This window comes from Atractosteus spatula, chromosome 11, assembly GCF_055471065.1.
Source record: "Atractosteus spatula isolate fAtrSpa1 chromosome 11, fAtrSpa1.hap1, whole genome shotgun sequence".
NCBI lineage: Eukaryota > Metazoa > Chordata > Actinopteri > Semionotiformes > Lepisosteidae > Atractosteus > Atractosteus spatula.
This window is the reverse complement of record NC_142716.1, coordinates 44,021,890-44,045,149: the sequence shown is the minus strand read 5'-3', so window position 1 is coordinate 44,045,149 and position 23,260 is coordinate 44,021,890. Positions and strand designations below refer to the sequence as shown.

Below are 23,260 nucleotides of genomic sequence, written 5' to 3'. Positions count from 1 at the left end.
GACGAGATGAAATAATAATAATAATAATAATAATAAAATTCCTTAAACTTCTATAGCACTTTTTTGGACACTCCACTGAAAAGTGCTTTACAGGTAATCGAGGCTCCCCTCCACCACCACCAGTGTGCAGCCCCACCTGGATGATGAAACAGCAGCCATAGTGCACCAGTCCGCTCACCACACACCAGCTTTCAGTGGGGAGAAGAATAGAGTGATGAAACCAGTTCATAGATGGGGATTATTAGGAGGCTATGAAGTTTGGCCAGAATAACACCCCTACTCATTTAAAAAAACTCTGGGATTATTAATGACCTCAGTCAGGATCTCAATTTTATGTCTCATCCAACGGACAGCACCCTTGTACAGTATAGTGTCCCTGTCGCTATACTGGGACATTAGGACCCACACAGACCGCAGGGTGAGTGCCTCCTGTTGGCCCCACTAACACCTCTTCCAGCAGAAACCTTAGTTTTCCCAGGAGGTCTCCCCTCCAGGTACTGACCAGGCTCACACCTGCTGAGCTTCACGCTGTCGCCAGTTGTGAGTTGCAGGGTGATATGGCTGCCAGCAATGTATTTAACACTACAAAGCTTTGAATAAACAGAGTGAGAGTGGTATTGGCATTTTTTCCTTTATTTACTTTGCTTGTTTTCAGTCGAGGAGGTTAGACTTGAATGAACACAAAATGTCACTAATTTTGCGCAGGTACAGACAAGAAGATCAAACTGAGCTGAGAATGAAAAAAAATATTTTAAAAAATTCTCTGCATAAGTACACTTAGCTCCTGGAAAAGAAGCATCAACAACTGAAAGCATTTTGCCCCAGAGCTGTGTAACCAATGGATTTTGTTATGCAAGGGTGTCCTCAGCTTCCTGGCTCGGTCATCTGACCAGTCACCTTCCCAGAGTGGCTTAGCCTTAGAGGACTGAAGACAGCGGCTCTGTTCCCTCAGCATTCTGGGGAATGCGGTTTAGACAAAAATCAGCCTCTTGTCTGAAACCGATGCCTTCTTACATGTTCAAACCTCAACCTCCACTCACATGCAAGCAGGCACCACCATACGATCAACTGGCAACACAAAGGATTTGAATGCCTTCTCTGCTAAGGAACTTTTGACATTGGAATTTTATACATCAAAGGATTCCAGCTGGGTAAACTGCCGGTAAGAAGAGGAATCTTGAGTAATCTGAGATTAAAGGCTTTTCAAGGCTGAAAAATTAAAGTTCTTCCTTACACAAAGGACTTCAGGTGTCTGGACTACACTTTCCTCACACTTTGTGAAGTGGCACATATGTTTTATTTGCTTGTCTTCTGCACTTCTGGGCCACTGTAGTTTTCAGCATTGAAAATTCTTCTGCCCAGGAAACAGAACAGAGAAAAATGTATCAAAGGGATTATGAAAATGTGCATCGTAGACATATATAAAATATAACAGAAAATGACAACTGGCAAAATAAAGCTACAGATCACTATACAGGAATAATGTTAAATTCTGCACAACGTGCTTATATGAAGTTATAAAACTACATACCTGGAATCATATCAGATCACATTATTATCCCCCTTCTAGTTACAACTGTGATTTTTAAAGTTGTGCTTATAATCATAACTACTGCACTTTCCATTTTGCACCTGTTAATGTTAAACAGAAATACCAGATTGGTGTTAATTTTAAAATAATTATTTTTATAAAATGTTAATCTAGGACCAAATGCATCAAAATTAAAATTAAATGGACCAACAAGGCATTTGATAGTTATTCTTGATTGAGTATGGAGCTTTTCAGCACCATGGACGCGAGTATCCTGCTGCAAAGCTGCAAAGTGTGGAAATGGGGTGCGAGAAAAGGTACACACAGCAGCCGAGGCATTTATGTGTAAGAGAGTAGAAATGCAAGATTAGAATATGGACATCTTTTAAAAAAAATCCATTTGGCTGTTGGTAGGAGCTTGTGCTAAAAACCTCACACACCAATGACTTCAAGGATCCAGAGGAATGTGCTACAAGACTGCTAAGTTTCCAGACACCCACCACAGTTTTTGCTTAAAAAAAACTACCACCCGTTTTAATTTTAAGGGTACCGATACATTAAATGCAATATGTAACAGTCATTTCATAGGACGTTTAGATACTGATCTTGACATCTTCCACTCACCTACATATACACATTGCTATACATAGCTATATACTAAGTGGCTATCAAAAGTATTCACCCCTTGGACTTTTTACATTTAACTCAGATTACACAAACATATTACAGAGTGTTTTCCATCAACCAATGTCCAAAACTCCCACTTTAATACATTCTGATTACATATTATAACACCATAAAATACAAAAAAGTCCAAGAGAGGTGAATACGTTTGATATCCACTGTAAGTCTCCCCATTGCGCATCTCTCTCACATGCCCCTCCAACCACCTCCCCATCTACACCCACAAAACTCCCTAGCTCACTCCTCACAGTAGTGAGGGGGGTGTTTGGGTAGTCTGTGCTCTCATTTACATTTGCAGGATTTTGTTATTTACAGGATGTACTCGATACACAAGACGTTTTGATTGGGAAGAAATATAGTAAGCACCAAAAGTTCAAAACCGGAGGTGATAAATTCTGTTTTGTGTTTGTACTCGCGTGTCCACGACATGGAAACAAACCCCTGATCCACAGCAACTCAATAAACCATTTCACAGCTGGTAAATGGACCTCTAGTACTGGCCCTCTGATGAACTTTTTTCTTATCTGGATCATTGCCACTTAACAACGGCATCAAAAAATTTGTCAAATACAAATTGTAGGGCACAAGTGCCTTACAATCCTGTCCTTTCTTTTGCCTTTCAATCTGATCCAGGATTTCCAGAAATTCAGCTTCTGTGCTTTTGAGTTCTTCTTTGGTCTTCTCTTCAATTTGTTTTATTTTTTCATCTTCCATCATTTCTTGCAGCTCATCCTCCGTCTAAAAATACAAAGTTAAACATTAAAAAATAATTTCTCTCTCTCACAAACAACTACAAAAGCAAGATGCAGAAAAATGCTCGGCTATATGGCTAATCATGTTCATCTATCCGTTATCCAAGAGGTTTCTAACTACCTTATTCATATGACCAGCTTGTCAAAGAGTTAAATACAAATACAAAGAGTTAAGGCCAAACATGAACAAATTATCTGTTTGTACTGTGTTGGCATTTATTACTACTGAATTTTTTTTCTAAGGTATTAAATGAATTCCATTTCCATTTATATTTATTTCATCATTACAAAAACTAATACTACACCCTTATCAGCCATCTGCAAGGTTCAAACTACATGTATATATACTGAACCAATCACATTTGCTCAGAGACCTTAATAGCCTCTCAGTATACAAAAACACAAAGTAACTGATGCATCCTATAAATAACATAAATAACAGAAAATCTTAAATACCTGACCATAACTGCTCTCAAAATTCATAAAGTTTAAAGTGTAAGCGGTTGAATGAGTTTTATGATTGCCACACATTCTAACAAGTTCAAATATGCCACAGTACTTTTTGTGATCTGAGGCAATATATTTGTCAGACGTGCACACAGTATTTTCAGACAAGCCCCATATAAAGTAAATGTCATTACAATGTCTTTGGCTCTAGGCTGTATGGGCAAAGAGGTGAGCTCTGACTGTGTGAAAGAGGGTAGAGGCGTCCACCCCCCCAGTAAAGCAAACCAAAGGGTGACTGCAACTGAAACCAGCCTTAACTACTTCTAACATGATCACATCTGGAAAAACAAAGTGGTGTCATATTTTGATATAAAAAAATCAGAAGGTACATGTAATCGAAGAGTTCTTTCAGTACACAATATTCAGAACTATGTTCAGAGGACGTTTTTCATTTCGAAAAAAGTTTTCATTCTTATTTGCTATCCTGCCTACTGCCATTTTACGTTCAGTTAAACAAATTCCAACAATGCTCCTAAAAGGCCAGGTTCTCAGAAATGCTCAATGGGGGTTAATAATACATATTTTAAAAACTTTGAATTAGTGAAGCCAGAACACAGATAAGGCTCACGCAACTACAATATAACTAAACTCTTGTAACTAATGCAACATTTTGTCACAACATTTTCAAATGATGCGGGAAAACGTTGGACAGAATGTTTTCGCAAGGTTTGCGCAACACTGCTGGAATGGTGCAGGTTCGTGCGAGACTGATATCCGACAGCTGCGATCCTCTCTATGAAAACTCTGTGCTCTCCCACAGGGCCCCGGTGTGTGGCGTCTTTCATCCTGTACCCAGCTTGGTCACACACCCTCTTGCTACAAAGGGAGCACATGTTTAAATAGAGAGGAGCGTGGCTGTCAGGTATAGGGACTGTAAGGATCGTCAGCTGGCTCCTCTCAGATGGTGACTAATTCAGCTGACTGTCACAGCAGTGTTGTGCCAGTTTCTGTTTAACCAGCCTGTAATAGAGAAATTCCAGACATAAGATTGTTGTCACATCATGAACATGTGTATATGGTTTTAGAACCTATTGATTCTTATTCATAGGTGATGGTAAGCCTCAATAAGAATTCTTCACCAGGGTCAGGAAGTTTCACAATCAGGATCTGGCTAACCAACCATAGAGTTAGCAACTTCCCAGGTTGACAGGTTTGTCCTGCACTCTCAACAGAAGCTTTAGTTCTACTGGAATTCGGTTTCTAATGTGACTCTAGACTGGGGTAGACCTAAAGAAGATAAAATAAACAGCAATAACATCACAGATTGTGCAGACAAGTCTCATGGAGTGACTATGTCTTGAATTTTACTTGATATCCTTCCCATGAGGACCTTGTCTTCCCCTGAACTTTTGTTGTAAATGAAATGTATACTACTACCATATGACCAATAACACAGCTTTGATAACGAAGTTTAAAACAAACATGCAACATAATAGAACTAAAAATGAAAAATGACATGTTGAAACGAACTTTATCTAACAGTCTGTTTTATATAGGGTTTTTCCACAGTTATGTGTGTTACAGCAAATTGCACATTACAGAATTAAGCACATGCTTTCCTGTTATAAATGTGCCTTTTAAATACACTGGAGAGCAAGAACCTGTTAGACATCAAAGCTCATGTATTCAATATCTACGAATATTCTGTTTTTCTCTACCTACCCTTTAAGCTGTGACAGTTGTTTATGTATTGTTGCCATAATCAATTTTTGACAAATTTAAAATCTTACCGGCTCCTCAAAACATTCCCCAAGATTGTAGGATCTGATGCCAGGAAAGACGGCTCCGGAATCAAACAGATCGTTCAGGCTCTCGGCCACTAGGTGCAACACCTCGTTTTCGTAAGCGTAGACTTTACCATCTTCGCCTGCTAAGATGATCAGCTGCAGACCTACTGCCAAACTGGGAAAATGATCAATTGTACCAATGACTTCCATCTCTGTTCTTTCTGGGAGGTAAAAATCTTTCCAAGCTTCAAGCTCCTCTTCGTTTCCTGAGTAGACGGTGTCACTCAGGCCCCCGATTCTCAAGTCATATTTCTGTGGCTTCGGAAGAGGAACCTTTGTGTGTCGGTACTTGACCACCTGTGAGGATATGTGGTCAAGGTAACCTGGATCATCTATCCAACAACAGAAAAATAGAATTTCACTTAAAAACAAATGGAAACCAAACTTTACCAAATGGGGTATATATATTTTCAAATTATATTCTTATTCATAGAAAACGGATTTGATGCATTTCACTGAGTATTGATTACAACTGATGGTAATGATTCTGGAGGGTAATGCACGTTGCATAAAATTGCATAAATAAATTCATGAGGAAGATGAACTGACCACAACTTAGCCAAACAAGTTTAAAAAATATTATAGGAATATTTCTATGGCTCACTTTTGCTACAGGTGTCCAATATAGATCCTTAATTTTGTATTCAAATTAATTTAAAGTGCTTTCCCATTCAGGGAGAGGTATGCATTTTCTAAGATAGCCCCTGAACAGCGATTGATTTTAAATGCTAAAAAAACAGAATTTGGAAACCTTCTCTTGACCAGAAATATGTTCAAAATACTTTAAATGCTTTTAAAATATAATTGTTTCACTGAAATTGAATTTATACTTCTTTAGTAGTAGTTTAATATAAAAGTAATTATTAAACTTTTGGGATCGCATTTTGAAACATACCATTCCTATTATCTAAGAAGATTAAACTGCAAAATCTAAAAATGCAAAACTGTAGAAAATCAGTTCAAGTGAAAGAATTCAAAACTTTAATTTTTTTCTTAGTGAAATGAAAATTTAATTCTACCTGCTTTAACACTGCGGAAATCCTTTCTCAGACGTTTCAAACTTGAAGAGCTGCAAAAATGTGAAGTTGTAATAATGACTATTGTTCACAAAATGTGGTTTCAGAAATATCACAGCATCATAAGTGTATACTGCAATTGATTTAGCCATATATGAAATATAGTGCTGTGGTTTTGAGTTAGTTATATAGCAATCTTATACAAATACAATACCGACAGCCCAGACCCCTGTTACGGAATAAAGAAAAAAAGGGGTGGACTCCATATGGCCAATGAGAAAGAAACCTCAACGTGATTCTTGCAATTTTTTTCATAGTTCTGGCAAATCCAGAATAAGTGTAACTGTCTTCCCAGTAAATAATAGCAGTATTTTTTCTCTTTCTTGTAACATGGTTAGCTACTCGCATATTACAATGACTTTTTTTTTTCCTTGGACATTTCACTATCTTTCATCCTATATCCTAAATATTGATAGCCAATTATGGCTCAACATGTAATTTTCCTTGGAGGTGTCCTGATCTCATGTTGCAACACACAGGTACTTTCTGGCACAGGGTTTAACATGTCATCATATGTGTTTATTAATTCCATTAATAAAGTCTTCTTGATTACCCATGTTTTTATCAGATTCACGTGATAGATCTACTCATTGCACCTTCTTCCCAGCTGGTGTAGCTTGTTATTTAAAGGTCTCCCTATTTAAAGGGCAAATAAGGTGGCCTCCTGTAATCTGTTACGTATATTAAAATAATACATATAGTAAAGCATTAGGTCACTTGCTATATGACCATTTACCATATTTCACAATAAAACAGCATTTAACATGTTTATTCGTAACTGAAAATACCAATACCAAACACCTAGTGTAAATCATTGCCTATTAAAGTGTAATACAGAATTTAATACCTCCTAGATAATTATAAAAGTATACATTTTGAACATTACCTTGAGATTGTACATGTCGTCATTAGGTTTGGAAAAGTTCCAACGTTTGAAGGATGGGATAAATGAGTGCCTAAATAAAACACAAACATCTGAGTCAAAGTTTCTACACTAAAATATATAACAAAAGCATTCATTCACATTTTGTTATAATGAACATCACTTTGTAGGCATCCTCTCACGAGGCACCAATAAATGTAGGGGTTTTGTGCATTTACTGGGACAATTATTAATTGTAGCAGTAAGTCACAAAATTATTTTGAATGATTCTTTAATACATAAAATGTGCATATAAACATAACAGATCTTATAGTGAGGGTTAGCAGAATACAAAAGGCATATATTCAATAACGAGGAGTTACAAATACCAAGAGGGACATACATTCAGAATACCATTCATTTAGACCGTTTTGTAAATGAACTTGGATTACAACTTCTACACTAGACACTCAAAAGCAAGTACATCACTCAGAGGAATTAAATTGATATCAACTGGGGTTGAGGTAACAATTGAATTCTCGAGCTCTAATGCAGAATGTTGAATACTCATCCAATCTGTGTGGATTCAGATCTCCCGTGGACACAAAGGAACAGTGGCAGGCTGTTGCGTCCAATCGGCGCTCTCTGGCCCGGTGCCAGGCAGTGCTGGTTCGGCGTGCGATGTGGGAGAGATTTCTGCGGCGATGCTCTAGCAGTGGGCTCTCTGAAGACCGGCTAGTTAGTGCTGGCTAGCCGAGTTTGTGCACACGGAAAAGGTGACTGCGGGTCCAAGCAGGTCACACTCTTTAGACAGGAAGAAGACCGCTTCGTTCCTGATGTAGCGCTAGTCCTGAATCCTGAGATTCAGCTGTCCACAGTTCCGACCGTAGTTCACTTGTTGATCAGGTGAGCGTTCGCAGTGGGTTTAAGAGGCTTGCTGCTGGGATAACCTCGGCTGGATCCTTTGGTTACGCGCTGGCAACCTCCGTTCTCGACTCTTAGAACAAAGGAAAGTCCTGTCACTTGGGACACACTGGCCGTCATGTGGTTGTCCGAGCTGAGTCTGAGAAAAGTCTAGGAGGAGCCGAGTCTGAAAAATGTCCAGGAGGAGCACCGAGGGAGTCCTGTGCTGCCTGTTTTACCTGGAGGAACTGCGGTCATTCACTGGATGAAAGTTTCATGGGCATCCGAGACCCACGTACGGTTGTCCTGCCCTACCAGTTCCTGATTGGCTGATGATGAGTAACAATGCACTCTGACCTTAGGGTTGCAAACAACTTGGGATGAGACTCTCCCTTGGAATCTCCCAGACAGTAAGGCACCAGAGATGACCATTTATTAAGGTTGCTAGAGAATCTTAGCTTTGGGAGTTGTTCCTTATCAGGACACTCTATCAGCAAGAAAAACACCTTAAATGTGAACCAAATGGACTGGCCTCTCTGTATCCAGCACCACTGAGATGAAGGAGAGAGGGACTGGCAAGGGAGCAGCAAACTTAATTCCTGTATTTTTAATAAGCCTTGCCGCTACAACATATAGAAGAACTGAACTGTCCATTAGTTCCGGTATAATTTAAAGATACTGTATAACAGTTTCATTTTTTTCTTCTTCATCTTTAAATAGTTAAAGAATACTTGTAAGTCTGAAGATCTCACCTGTCACCCCTGGACTTTCTCCTCTGTCATTGTACGTTTATATCATGTTGTGCATCGAACTGCCTCTGCCTGTTAACACCTAACCACCTCGACAACAAAACACATAATTACCCAATAAGTACCATGGTGATATTAATACCAGGTTTGGGTTTATTTATTTTCACCATAATGGCATCCTGCAAGAAAACCTCAAATCTGATTACCTCTGTAGGCATCCTCTCAGGAGGCACCAATAAATGTAGGGGTTTTGTGCATTTACTGGGACAATTATTAATTGTAGCAGTAATTCACAAAATGATTCTTCGATGGCTATTAGAAGACCGACCCAGCAGGATAACTCAGCACGCACACACGTGGATACTAATACACGAGAATACATTTATTAATACAGAAAATGTGCATATAAACATAACAGATCTTATAGTGAGGGTTAGCAGAATACAAAAGGTATATATTCAATCACGAAGAGTTAAAAACCAAGAGGGACATACATTCAGTATACCATTCATTTAGACCGTTTCGTAAATGAACTTGGATTACAACTTCTACACTAGACACTCAAAAGCAAGTACATCACTCAGAGGAATTAAATTGATATCAACTGGGGTTGAGGTAACAATTGAATTCTCGAGCTCTAATGCAGAATGTTGAATACTCATCCAATCTGTGTGGATTCAGATCTCCCGTGGACACAAAGGAACAGTGGCAGGCTGTTGCTGTGTCCAATCGGCGCTCTATGGCCAGGTGCCAGGCAGTGCTGGTTCGGCGTGCGATGTGGGAGAGATTTCTGCGGCGATGCTCTAGCAGTGGGCTCTCTGAAGACCGGCTAGTTAGTGTTGGCTAGCCGAGTTTGTGCACACGGAAAAGGTGACTGCGGGTCCAAGCAGGTCACACTCTTTAGACAGGAAGAAGACCGCTTCGTTCCTGATGTAGCGCTAGTCCTGAATCCTGAGATTCAGCTGTCCACAGTTCCGACCGTAGTTCACTTGTTGATCAGGTGAGCGTTCGCAGTGGGTTCAAGAGGCTTGCTGCTGGGATAACCTCGGCTGGATCCTTTGGTTACGCGCTGGCGACCTCCGCTCTCGACTCTTATAACAAAGTAAAGTCCTGTCACTTGGGACACACTGGCCGTTACATGGTTGTCCGAGCTGAGTTGAAGAATGTCCAGGAGGAGCCCTGTGCTGCCTGTTTTACCTGGAGGAACTACGGTCGTTTATTGGTTGAAAGTTTCATGGGCATTTGAGACCCACGTGGGGTTACCCTGCCCTACCAGTTCCTGATAGGCTGATGATGAGGAACAATGCACTCTGACCTTAGGGTTGTAAACTTGGGATGAGACTCTCCCTTGGAATCTCCCAGACAGTAAGGCGCCAGAGATGACCCTTTATTAAGGCTGCTGGAGAATCTCAGCTTTGGGAGCTGTTCCTTATCAGGACACTATCAGCTAGAAAAACACCTTAAATGTGAACCAAATGGAATGGCCTCTCTGTATCCAGCACCACTGAGATGAAGGAGAGAGGGACTGGCAAGGGAGCAGCAAACTTAATTCCTGTATTTTTAATAAGCCTTGCTGCTACACCTCTAAAATGCAGAATGTTTATTATGGTTTTCACACTTTTAAAATTATCATCACATAAAATTAAAACACATTGAAAATGTTTTCATTTGTTTTTTTCCTTGTTAAATTTCTCAGTCAACGTCTGCACTCTTTCATATCTCTGAAAACGTCAGGTCAAATGTAGTCAGCATACACTGTGTGCAGCCTCCACTTAAATTCTACAGCTTTAAAATTAAGCACTTATTAATCCATCCATCTTATAACCGCTTTATCCAACACAAGTTCATGAGGGAGCCGAAGCCCGTCCCGGCAAGCAATGGGCACAAGGCAGGATACACCTTGGATGGGACGCCAGTCCATCACAGGGCATACAGACAAAACGCACACCAGGACTAATTTTCCTAAAGCCAATCAACCAGAACAAAACAGAGCACCCAGAAGAAACCCACGCGAACACAGGGGAGTACAATGCAAACACCATATAGATACCACCCCACGAACTGAACCCAGGGTCCCAGCGCTGCGAGGTAGCAATACTGGACTGTGCAACACAGTTTCACACCTGCAGTTATTAATATTTAATAATATTAAAACCACAAGGATATAATGGTTGAACTTTGGAGACCACGTGTCAAATATGTGTGGGACATTTTCAGTGAAAAATGTTTTTTTTCCCCCATTGAGAAGATACCGAAGTTATCCACAAATTTTGTTTGTATTCTCATAATGAGGTCTCATCATAGTCTTCTTTCCTATATAATACCTTAATATTCACTCAATATTATTATTAATTTAAAACTATCTGTCTCTGGTCTTTAAAATATTTATTTTACACCTTTTAAGGGTTTTATCAATTTTTGTGGCTTATAATACATATTTTACAGACTTTTGGCACTTTATGTTTTATTTCCTTCTCATTTTTAACATATCATTCTACCCCTCCACACATTGTTTTCCTATAATTTACACATTATTGTTATACAAAATAGTTCAGATGTTTTCTAGTTGAGAGGACCTTTTTTTTTATTTTGAGTTTTGTGTGGAATTTCTTTATCTCTATTGTTCCTGACTCCAACCACAATGGTCTGTTCAGTTTACTAGTGACGAAAGAAAAAAAACCCACGTAGTAATGAAGTGAGTAAACCACTCGTTATTTGAAAAAATATCCCCGTGTATGACTTTTCGTGCGCACGCAATCTAGACTAAATGACTAATAAGAACGTGCTTTCCCATAACCCGTTATTAATAAGGAAACATGTTTAAATATGTAAGGCATACAGCATACTTAAACTGCGTTTGTCAAAAAAGTATTTTAAAAAGACACATTAAAACAGCGTCTAAGTATTTTTTCACATATTTACACGAACCTAAAAGAGAAAGCAAAACTTGCAGAAAAAACGACGTTAAACACACACCCAGTTTATTTAACATAAGTTATAAGGCATGTCTGCCTACTGCATCTATAATTTAAATATAGGACAAGAATATTCCATTATAAACGTGAAATTCTACGTATTCATGGCTACTGTAGATTCAATTTACTTTTTTTATTCAATGCCATCTTAAGCTTCTTAATAAATGCAAAAAATACATGAATAACATTATATAAATATTCGAAAGTATTACATCTGTTAAATTATTTTCAACTTGATTTTGCGTGAATTCCGTTTACTACTGAGTGAAATCAGGTCTATATTTTCAAGAGAGCAGCTTCTGGTACAGAATGTCTCTGAGAATAATGAGTTGTAAACATGGTTTACAAATCGGGTCCTGTAGCCACATCATTTAATTTTCATAGCGAGCAAACAGAACATACAAACGAAAAGGACTACAAAAACCTACAACAGCACCTACACTGAAACGAAACGAAGTAAGCTCGTTATGCAAGGGACTAGAAAGAAAACACGTCGATTAAACTGTAATGGCGTCGCTGATATTCTGTGACATATTATTCCTTTGTAATGCGAAATGTGGTGTACAAGTATCACAAACCTGCCTATTTGTCCAAATCCATATCTTTTAAATCAGTATGAAGTACTTGTCCGTTTTTACTCGAATTTCTCTTACCCTTTCCTCGGCAGCGCTTCCAAACCGTCAAGAATGTGAACTGCGGAAGTTGCTTTTTTTTTTTGATTACTGCGGAAGTTACTCGGTCTTTCCCGGACCTGTCTGTGTCGTAGTAGAGCAGCGTGAAGCTATATTAAGCGACGCTGGCTTGGCGGCACCTTTCAAAATAAAAGCCCCATTAAACCTGCCTCAGAAAAAAAAAATCCTGGACCAGGTAAAGTCACATTTATAGCACAACAACAGATCGGATCACTTTATTAGCCATATACAATTTCTTGCAGTAGGAATTCGTCTTTTCACATACCTCAGCTTGCTCTCTATGAGACACGGGGAGAGAAGCCTGGGGTCAGAGCAAAGGGTCAGCCATTGTACAGCACCCCTGGAGCAGTTGGGGTTAAGGGCCTTGCTCAGGGGCCCAACGGAGTAGGATTCCTCTGCTGACTGCAGGATTTGAACCAGCAACCTTCTAGCCATAGGCACAGAGCCTTAGCCACAGTGCCACCGCTCCACCCCAATTTGTACATCCTCAAAACTAGGTAGAATGTGATAAATAGACCCACAGGAATCACAGTTAACCACGAAGAAATAACAAAGCAGGTGTTTCAGCTGCTTGTCACTTCGCTTAATGTTGCTATACTCTTCATACGCTACTGTGGTATTTTATTTTATTTTGATTGAAATTTGGCTATTTACATACACTTCCGGATCATTCTTGTCGCTTATTGTACCTTGCATCACGTTAATTTTCTTCTTATAGTGCATTTTAAAGATGTTTTGTTTCCACCACACCTTGCTTGACTCACTGTGTGCATACATAATGGCTGAAACAGCCCACTGCAGTGTAATGCAGCCTAAAATGTCAACGGGAAAAATATGTGGTTCATTCACAGTATTACATTTAGATAACTCTTCCACATCTTAAACCTTGATCGAAAAACACCTCTTTCTTAGAGGAAACTGAATTGTCACGTGGGTTTTAGTCTACAGCCTAACAGTGAAACCAAATTTCCTGTAAGTTGTTTATTAAATAATGTAGTAGGTAAGAGTTTTATTCTCTATAGAGAATCTTGGAAATAACTTGAAAACTGCTCTCTGTAAGGGATCCCAAAGCAACTTGAGAAATCTTGAGCAAATCTGTCAAAAAAAGTGGTCAAAAACTGCAGCAGTCAGGAGATTTTATATGGTGAAGGAGCTCTAATCATCTTCCTATTCAAATAATCAAGAAGAGAGAGAGTTCATGCTTTGACAGGAGAGAAAGTGAATAAGGAGAAGAATAACTCAGTAATATGATTGGGTTTAGCTTGTTGTAGAGAAGAGAAAAATGAGCTAGAGTTGATTTTAAAAGCATTAGATATGCTGGCTTGTGCGAGCCAAACATTTCTGGTCTGCGCTTTGGATCAAATAAATGTGACCCATTGTCTTAAAACCATGTAATTTTCTAGAATTTTGGCATTTATACAAGAAATGGCAACCCTCTTAATTGTAGCCAGTTTATGTAACTGAACTGTTTGCACCTTCAGTTTTAGTGTAGGTAAAAATAAATCAAGTCCATTTTTAAAGTCCGTCTTTCGGATGAGATGTTAAACCGGGGTCCTGACTCTCAGTGGCCATTAAAGATCCCCGGGCATTTCTCGATAAGAGTAGGGAGTTATTTCAGCGTCCGGGGCAAATTTCCCCCCCTCGGCCTTTACCGTGGCTCCAAATTGTCCCCATGTATGATTGGCTTGCACGTGCCCTGCGATGGACTGGCGCCCATTTCTAAAGTGACAGCCACTGATCAAAAGAAACAAGCAGGGTCACAAAGTAAGAAAAAGTCAATGATTTATTACAAATATTCATTAAAACTACACAACATAGACTAAAACTAATACGTTATAGGAGCAATATACAGTATAGATAACAGATTAAAATATATATCAGAAATGCATTGAAATTTTACCAAAAAAAGCAACCGTTTATAAAATAAACACTTTTTACAAAACTTAGAAAAGTGAATTTCATTGAAAAATGTTATTATAGAATGATTTAGTTCAAAAAGTATTTAAGAACATATCATTTTCCTGTAATGATGATCACAGCTCTGAAGGTAATCACATACAATCATGTAAAAGATAACCTGAAGAAATACTTTAAAGTTTTAAATTAGTGAATATCTCTCACACGTATGTACATAAAACTTCACATGTAGTAAGGAATCTAAATAAAAAGAAATGTATGGAGCATTGCACACATTGAATAACAGAAGATTTTAATGTTTGCACATGCCAAATTAAGTCAATCTACCAAGAAATTTGTTATGCTAATTCAAATGGTTTGTTTCAAAATGATGAATTTTGAATGCTGCTTCATGGAAGTCATTGACACCAAAAATAAGATTGTGATTCATAATCTTTTCTACACCTAAATAATACCCGAAAAGTTGTATTAATTCTCATCCATGATATCATCCACTTTCTGGAGATATCTAGCAGAAACTTTCTGCAAGACACCATTGGTGGCTACAGATTTCTTTTTTTCTGAGTATTTGAACTTAACTGTGTGTATTACATGCATCAACATAAGTGGTTATTCAATAAGCGATTTTCATTATTTCACTCTGCGAGACATTAACACTTTGTCACCACTGGAAAAAGTGTCAATTTCTGCCTGGTATGATGTCCCCTCAAATACATTGTAATATCTCTGGAAGATTACACAGTAGAAGCCTGGTTTATGGCTTGAATAAAAGCTAAACCGAGATTTTAAACATACTAAAACAATAGAATAATAATAAATCTATGCACAAATGTATTTTGTTCTAACTACAGTAAGTACTTATTAAGACTGCACATGATTATCATGTGTTGTATAATTATAAAATTCAAGAGTATGGCCATTGGTCATAACATTTCTTTTTTGTAAACATTCGATCAAAGCATTTTTAGCTTTGTTCATGATTTCATTTTCCTGAATGTCAATTGTCGTTCCATTTTTAACCAGTTTTGTACCATGATAAAGATCATGATCTTCATTCAGAAGCTTGCTTAGGCACTCAGTCTCTGCACAGTTTCCATAGGGCCACTGTGAATCTTCTTGTGACTGACTGTATGAAATGCCCAAAAAAATGTCCTGACATTTCTTGCAAGCATCTTTAGCTTGATATTGATTTGTGGTCCAATTTCTTTCAAAAGCTTGGCAGTTCACTGTTTCTGGGAACTGTATTGCATGACCATGTTCTCCAAAAGCAACAGCATGAGCTACCAGTGTATTCCATGTGTGGAGACATGAGAGAGCAATGAAGATTTGTTTTTCCTCTCTACCCCGGCAGGACAAGGAAGCTCCATAATACTTCATTGGAGTATTAATTTCAGGTTTATCATTATAGCAGACGCAGACAACAGTGGCTTCCAAAGTATAAAAATCCCAATAATTATTTGCATTTGGTTTACATGGTTTTTTTGGCATGTCCATGTCTTTCCACATCTGTGCAAGAAACCTCAGAATTTCCTCTTCATTTTCACAGCCTTTGATTTGAACGACCTGAAAAAATTAAAATATAGATAAACAATACATTAATTATGTATTTATAATTTAAGATTAATATCCTTTAGAAAAATAAACCCCACATATGTACAAGGACACACAAAACAGAACCATATACAGTGTGTTCATATACAACTAGTTATTAGTAGTATTGGTATTAGTTGAACTTATAATTTTGAATATTGTAAGTTATTGTAAGCCCTAGAAATGCACTATTGTAGACGTATTTTTTGTTGTTGCAAATTAAAAAGTAATGTCAACAGACTGGATTGGCAGTGTGTCAGATGACTGTCAAGGCTGCTAACTCACTGCTCTGGGATCCTGAACTCAATTTTGGCCTGAGGCACCTTCTGTTTGAAGACTGTATGTTCATCATGTGTTTGTGTGGGCTTTCTTCAGGTACTCTCATTTCCTCCCATATCTGAAAGTCATGCTGAGAGGTTTATTGGCAGTGTTATCTTGCTGATCCTGACTGCTGAGGAGTGGGGCTCTCTCTTTAATGACCCTTTCTGTTTTGAGTATCTACCACAGTACTGATCCCAACATATAATAACTCATATAAAAATCAAATGTGGTCATCTAATACTAATGCTAATACTAATACTAGCATATTTGAACAAACAATTTATTAGGCACTATGATGGTTCTAACTGCCTCACAGGACATCGGCACATTCTGTGTGGAGTTTGCATGCTCTCTTCATGTCCACATGAGCTTTCCCTTGGTCCTCTTGTTTCCTCCCACTTTCCAAGGACATGCTGGTTGGGTTAACTGGTGTTAACTGGTGGTGCATCCAGGGTGTAGTTCTGCCTTGTGCACTTTGGTTCTAGGGTTTATTACCAGGAACAGGTATATTTCTGATAGTGGATAGATGGAAGAAATCTGTCTTTGTTGATTATTTTGTTCTTAAATCATTCAAGGACTCTATGAAAAAGTGTTACTTTTTACTTTAAAACTGAAAAAGAAGAACAATCCTTTAGCAGTATAAGTTTTCAAGTTAATATTCTTTTTCAGTTGAAAAATAAGTGTAAAAGTGTAAAAATACCAACTAGTATTTTCTTGTTTTGAACCAAAGGTTTTTCATTTCACCTTATTTTTCAAGTGAAACTGAACATTAACTTCAGAACTTCCGTTGTCAAAGGACTATGCTTCTTTTTCACTGTCGATTTTCTGATATACAGTTTTTGTGTTTTACTACACAAAAAGTCACATGTATACTTTGTCTATGTTATAAAGGAGGTAATACAACATCTAGCCTTTCAAAATGGTTTCTTTAAGATCAATAGCTAAACATATATCAATCTCTGGGAATTGTCATACATGGTCCAAGTCAATTTCATGTGAATCAAAAATGTTCATTTTAAATCATACTAAATTCGGAAACCTGTTTACCGTGATGATGCGTGAAAACTGAATCATTTAACATAAGAGACACAAAGACAAAAAGATTATACTGACCGCATCAAGTAGGATAGAAAATGGTGTTTGCTTTGGAAGGTGGGTTTTGAACTTGAGAAAAGGATCTGGAAACATTCCTTGTATTTTTTCCATTTCGTTCTGAGTCAAGAATGAGTCAGGCTCATAAGACTTCCTGTGTATATGTCCCAGAAATAAAATGGAGTGAAGCACCTTCAAAAAAAAAAGAAAGTATGTTATTCCTGTTCTATAATACAAAGTGCATTTATATCATATTATGTACTGTAATAGCTGGGGCAGCAGTGTTTAACACTATAGACTTATAAGGCTGTGGGTTGTGGTAGGTGGGTTACAGTTGGGCTTATTGATGACCAGCCTCTGTATTACTTTTAGCTCCCATGGATGGACAGTTTTCAATGAAAAGGACAATTAAATCAGTCTCTTTTTTTACATCTGTAACTAAGCTCATTTTAGTTTATTTGCTATAAGGTGGATATTTTTTTAAAGATCAAAACAGAGCTTCTCCTTCATCAGAGGGGGAGAGTATGCAGTGTTAGGTTGATAGACATACATTAGTTACTTTACGGTCTATCTGTCATATTATGACATTTTTATCTGATGTTGGTCATTAGGTCAATGGGCAGAATTATCTTCAGCCAATGGTGGGCTAATGTTAACATGTTTACTGGGATGTGTATACAGTAATCACATTCAGAGGGTTAGAATTACAGTAATTACAGTAATACGGTACCTCATCCATGTATTTTTCGATCACGTTCCCATGCGTCAAACAGAATTTGAAGAAATTCATTATGAATTTCTTTCCACAAATTTGAAGATCTGCAACAATTTTTTCAGTATACCGGAAAAAATTCTTCCTTTAATAATAAAAATAAAACTGTTAAACATCTGAAAAACAGTTAAGTTACAAAGTTTTAAAAATATGACGTCTTATCAAAATATTAACATTAATTTTTTCTCAACTGTTCTCATATGGGAAACTTTTGATACCATCTGCTAATGTAGAAAATATCCATGCAATTTAATTCATTACCTTTCTGAGTACATACTGTAGGTGATACTGACATTTTTAATTAAAATTCAACATAAGAACGCTATGAGGTAGTGAGTGGAGGCTTTGTGAAACAGCCATCTGTTGATGGAAATCACCTGCAGAAGGAGGTCATTAGCTCTCAGAAGCAGTGAAATTCCACGTGAGGGAAGAGCCATCAGGATAGGCTCTATGTGGAATTAGCCATGTCTCTTGGCTCATAAGAACAGTTATGAGGCAAACAGAGTGGGGTCTCTGTCTAAACTGGAGCAAGGAGCAAGGAGCAAGGAGCAATTGGGCTAGCTTATAAATCTGTGGGACTCCTGAAGCTAGAGATGCTTGAGAAAGTCAATTTCAGTCTCTTCAGTGAGCTGGACAGATGTGCTGGACAGATGTTGTAACTAGCAAGATGATCAACTAACCAAAAGACTAATGAAAGTGAGGAAGGCGGTGTACGGATATCCCAGAAGCCCTGACGATGGGGGAGGAAGAGTATCCTATGTTCCAAAGTTTTGGCATTTTGTTTGCCAGGTTCAATAGTGTTGAGGAGTGGGGCATCACTTGGTAGTAGTGTATTTTTTCTCCCTAGATGGCACAAACTGAGTCCTGAGCACTCCCTAGGCCTTACCATCAGTAGACTATGGTCACACTGGGATGACCATAAACTGGCAGCTGTTGCTGTCAGTGGTACAGATGTTGGCTGCACAGTGAGTGGCAAAGGCCAATGGGAAATTTGGTCAGGATGCCGGGTAACACCCCTACTCTTTTTGAGAAACACTCCGGGATTTTTAATGACCACAGAGAGTCAGGATCTCAGTTTTACATCTCATTCGAAGGACAGCACCTTTTTACAGTATAGTGTCCCTATCACTAGACTGGGGTATTAGAACCCACACAGACTGCAGGGTGAGCGCCCCCTACTGGTCCCACTAACACCTCTTCCAGCAGCAACCTTAGCTTTCCCAGGAGTCTCCCATCCAGGTACTGGCCAGGCTCACATTGAGGTGCCAGCTGTGAGTTGCATTGTGATATGGCTGCTGGCTGTGACAATGACAAACTCTGGCTGCTAAAATTAATGGCCAAAGCTTGGATGCCAGGAAGCCTTATGTTCTATAAACGTTTTGGTGTTTTCTTGGTTTCAAATGATCCAGGTTTGAGAAATCTTTACTGCAGTGAATTGAATAATGCCTTGTCACTAACATTACATAAGGGTGTTTGTAGCTTTGTGGTTGCTAGCTGGATGAGATCCTGGGATCAATTAGCTACCAACTACCGGTAACTACCGGTCTAGATGGACCAAATCTAGCTAGCAAAGGTTAAAGGGGCAAGTTTGACTGCCTATAATAAGATTTTTTTCCCACTCTAAAATTAGAAATCTACAATTTTTACTCTTATGCTTGGTTCATAATTAGAAACAGCCAATTGGTAATTAATGCAGTTCACCACTTCGAGCTCCTATTCCAGAAAAAGAAGAATAAGGTCTGCACACGTTTTCCACTGGAAACATCCACTAATCCATGTTTCAGAGTTAATTTGCTCTTTAATACAGTGCACATTCCTCAGTGCTTTACAGCATTAACTGGAGTAATTTTTTTTTTAACTGACCATGCTTAAAACTAGATGTGCCAGGAGAGTCCTAGGACTTAGCCTAGACTACTCAAGCCCACCCAGTTATCAAACTTAGGTCATGCTCAGACAAAAACCTTAATTTAGTCTGTAAAGTGAAGAGGTAGTTTCAAGAAAGGTAGTTGTACTTGTAGAAAAGTAAGTTTTAAAAATTAAAACATTTAAATTACCTTCTCTCCTGCTGAGACTGATTCCATTTCAAACATGGAAAACAAAAAGTTGTCATCAGCACACATATTAACACATTGAGAGTTTCTTATGAAATGTCATGGGCTTTTCTTAATAGTTCAAAGGAAAAAAAGGACATTGCCAATACAAATTGAAATCAATAGGGTACTTACTTTCTTCACACTCCCCATCGTTATTCTCGCTAAAAACAAAACAACATCAGTACGTATTTTTCTTGCAATATTTACAATGTCGTTAATATCCATACCATTATCCTATTTTGAAGCTTAAATAATCAGAAACAAATCAATAGTTTAATAGACTACATGTTGCAGTAAAAATCTTAGACGAATGTCTGACTTTATTTGGCTTTAATAACAGAAACTGATCATTGGTGTTAAAAATTCTCATGAATACATGGGAATATATTTCGACGTAATGTCAAACTAAATTACCACTAATTAAATGTAATTATAAACTCTTATAAGAAACTTTAAACTCAGTACTAATTAAAATAAATGGCAAATAAACATGTTCGCTAAAATAATTTAAATGAATCTTCCAATCTTCCAAAGATGTTTTAATCGATTTTCTCACCTGAGTTAAGCGCTTTTCTCCAGTGCTACAGAAACGAAACTGAACATCTCTTCCTTGTTCTGTGGGTGTGGAATATGACTTTAACATGGTAACTAAGTGGGAGGGTTCGTATTTCCTCGGGTAAGAAATAGAAAAAAATGAATGTATGGTGTAGAACGGGAAAAAAACAACAACACGTAAATTACATGACAGCATAAATACCCCCGAACGATTGTATAGAAAACTGACTTACCTCGTTTATGTTTACCTCGACTAAGTATGTTTACCTCGACTAAATTCAATGTCCAAATAGCAAAGTAACGCTAAAACAAAGATGAAAAGTATGTTCTGCCTTTTGTTATGATAGCCCAGTGGTTCTCAAACTTTTTGGACCAAGTACCACCCCTAATCCAACCAAAGCATCCAAGTACCACCTACAAGTCATCATCTCATAGGAACCCCAGAAATTCTCAATGACCAACATGAGCGCACATACATATAATAAATATTATAATAATAAACTTTATTTGATATAGCGCCTTTAAAGGTGGCTTCTCAAAGTGTTTTACAGAAAAAAAAACATTAACAACAACTAATAAAAAAGCACCATTTCAGTGAGAGGGGCGAGCCTGTTTAGTTGAGCAAAGCAGATGTGAATTATTTTTTCGAGCCTTGATACAATTCACAACAGAGTCTAACAGATATTAAATCGTCAGGCATTTTCTTGACGGCAAAGGTCTCGCGGTGGATGTTGTAATGCGTCCATTAATTTCTGGAGCAACCTCTCTAATTCGTGCAACTACACCGCTGTGTCGGCTTGTCATTGCTCTAGCACCGTCTGTACAAACTCAGACGCATTTTATCCAGTCGAGGCCATTCTCTTCGAGAAATTCATCCAGAAGCTGAAATATGTGCTCTCCTGTAGTTCCTGTTGGTAGCGGTTTACAGAACAGAAAGTCTTCATGGGACATGCCCTCAAACTCGTATCTAACGTAAACGAGCAAATTGGCCAAATCGACTACAGACTCATCTAATTGCAGTGAAAAAGATCTGCTCATCTTAACGCGCTCTATCAGTGTACTTTTGATATAATCCTTCATTTCAATAATTCTATGAGTGACTGTGTCTTTCAGGGGGAGGGGGGCAGCAGGTCGAGCAGTTTAGCAGCTTTTTCTCTACACATAATACGTGTCAGCTCTTTTGCCAACGGTAAATAAGGTTCTTCAAAAATAGTGTAGCTTACCTGCTTTAGCAATCTGCAAGCTTGCATTTTTCCGCGTTTCCGTTTTTATTTCCGTATTTATTTAAAGTTTTTATTTCATGCGCATGGGAGCGAAACACAGAGACGCTCGGTGAATTTTTCTCAAATTAGAACAGTTCTTAAATATTTTTCTGTTATCACGCTTTCGTGTGCTCACAAGATTACCTGCGTTCGTAGCACGCATTTCTATGCATTCCTGTGTTTACAACGTTAGCATTGTTCCAAAATCACGCACATTCTCCTTTCTCCCTATTTGCTGGAGATACAGTAGCTTTTTTTAAATACAATTGGTCACTTGCGTCCGTAGCACGCATTCCTATAGAGTGGTATAGAATTACAGAGTATCTCTTGTGTCCACTGAAGTATTAGCGCGCACTGTATCGTAGTACGTACGCTGCGTATTCGACACGTATTAAAATACAAAATATGAAAACCCGTCCCGATTTTTCAGCGCACACGACACAGTTCCAGGGTCATTTGGCGTACCACTGCCGGTACGCGTACCACAGTTTGAGTACCACTGTGATAGCCTATTTCACCATGAAGTGCGCTGTATGCACAGCCGACAGAGAACTATCATTACTGCAAGTACCTTGCAACCTAATTTCATGGTTAGAACTAAACCTTTTGATTTCACAGAAGCCTCCAATTTACTCTGACCACTCCATCACACCAGAAACCTTCTGTGAAAAGACGACTAGATTCAGCAATCAGGAATCTTTCCTGTCCACTTCTTTGCTCTGGAATTGTACAAATCATCGGTGAAGGGCAGGTGACAGCCAATGACCCTCTTTGCAGAGTGAACCATACACAGCGGTTTCCCTCCGGAGCCAGCCAGCGTGCTGCCAAAAAAAAAACACACATAGAGGCAGTCAGGATGCTCTCAGTTATGGTTCTGTAGAATTGTGTTAAAATTGGTATAGACACCAAACATTACCACTTGGTGTAAAAAGTACATTCTCTTGAATTATCTGAATTATTGCATATGCGCCTGAAGTCTAGATGTTGCACCTTGAAGCGAAGGCCCATGTTAACAGCTCTATCCACTGACCTGCTGGCCCAAACTGTAGATCATCATGATTTGAACAGTAATAATTTTGAGTTAAAGTATTATACATTTTAAAAAAATGATGATAGAAGCAACAGCAACTGGTTTATACA

General features: G+C 38.3%; 2 protein-coding genes across 3 annotated transcripts; both read right to left on the bottom strand.

The window, feature by feature from the left end:
• Positions 1–617: 617 nt before the first annotated feature.
• LOC148824123 (uncharacterized) lies at positions 618–12,564 on the bottom strand. Of its 2 annotated transcripts, XM_088927929.1 has the most exons (5): positions 12,480–12,564; positions 7,224–7,293; positions 6,281–6,330; positions 5,205–5,593; positions 618–2,953 (listed from the first exon to the last, which is right to left on the bottom strand). In XM_088927929.1, exons 2-5 carry the CDS (start codon positions 7,244–7,246, stop codon positions 2,672–2,674), a joined length of 744 nt encoding a protein of 247 aa, XP_088784055.1. In that variant the 5' UTR covers positions 7,247–7,293; positions 12,480–12,564; the 3' UTR covers positions 618–2,671. The 2 variants fall into 2 exon arrangements, with proteins under 2 accessions (XP_088784055.1, XP_088784054.1); XM_088927928.1 differs by lacking the exon at positions 12,480–12,564 and having other exon boundaries at positions 7,224–7,501.
• A 1,801-nt stretch (positions 12,565–14,365) lies between these two features.
• On the bottom strand, positions 14,366–23,198 carry LOC148824122 (uncharacterized). The gene is made up of 6 exons (XM_088927926.1): positions 20,860–23,198; positions 20,436–20,464; positions 20,265–20,281; positions 18,169–18,295; positions 17,460–17,630; positions 14,366–15,998 (listed from the first exon to the last, which is right to left on the bottom strand). The coding sequence occupies exons 2-6, from the start codon at positions 20,451–20,453 to the stop codon at positions 15,297–15,299; spliced, it is 1,035 nt and encodes a 344-aa protein (XP_088784052.1). The 5' UTR covers positions 20,454–20,464; positions 20,860–23,198; the 3' UTR covers positions 14,366–15,296.
• Positions 23,199–23,260: the final 62 nt, after the last annotated feature.

Excerpts from the sequence above, each read along its gene's own strand:
- LOC148824123 (XM_088927928.1), bottom strand. The coding sequence starts at position 7,357 with ATGAATGCTTTTGTTATATATTTTAGTGTAGAAACTTTGACTCAGATG. Across the intron at positions 6,331-7,223 it reads ACGACATGTACAATCTCAAG|CTCTTCAAGTTTGAAACGTC; the intron begins GTAATGTTCAAA and ends ACATTTTTGCAG. Across the intron at positions 2,954-5,204 it reads GGGAATGTTTTGAGGAGCCG|ACGGAGGATGAGCTGCAAGA; the intron begins GTAAGATTTTAA and ends TTGTATTTTTAG.
- LOC148824122 (XM_088927926.1), bottom strand. Across the intron at positions 17,631-18,168 it reads TCGAAAAATACATGGATGAG|GTGCTTCACTCCATTTTATT; the intron begins GTACCGTATTAC and ends TTTTTTTTGAAG. Across the intron at positions 15,999-17,459 it reads TTTCTATCCTACTTGATGCG|GTCGTTCAAATCAAAGGCTG; the intron begins GTCAGTATAATC and ends TAATTTTTTCAG.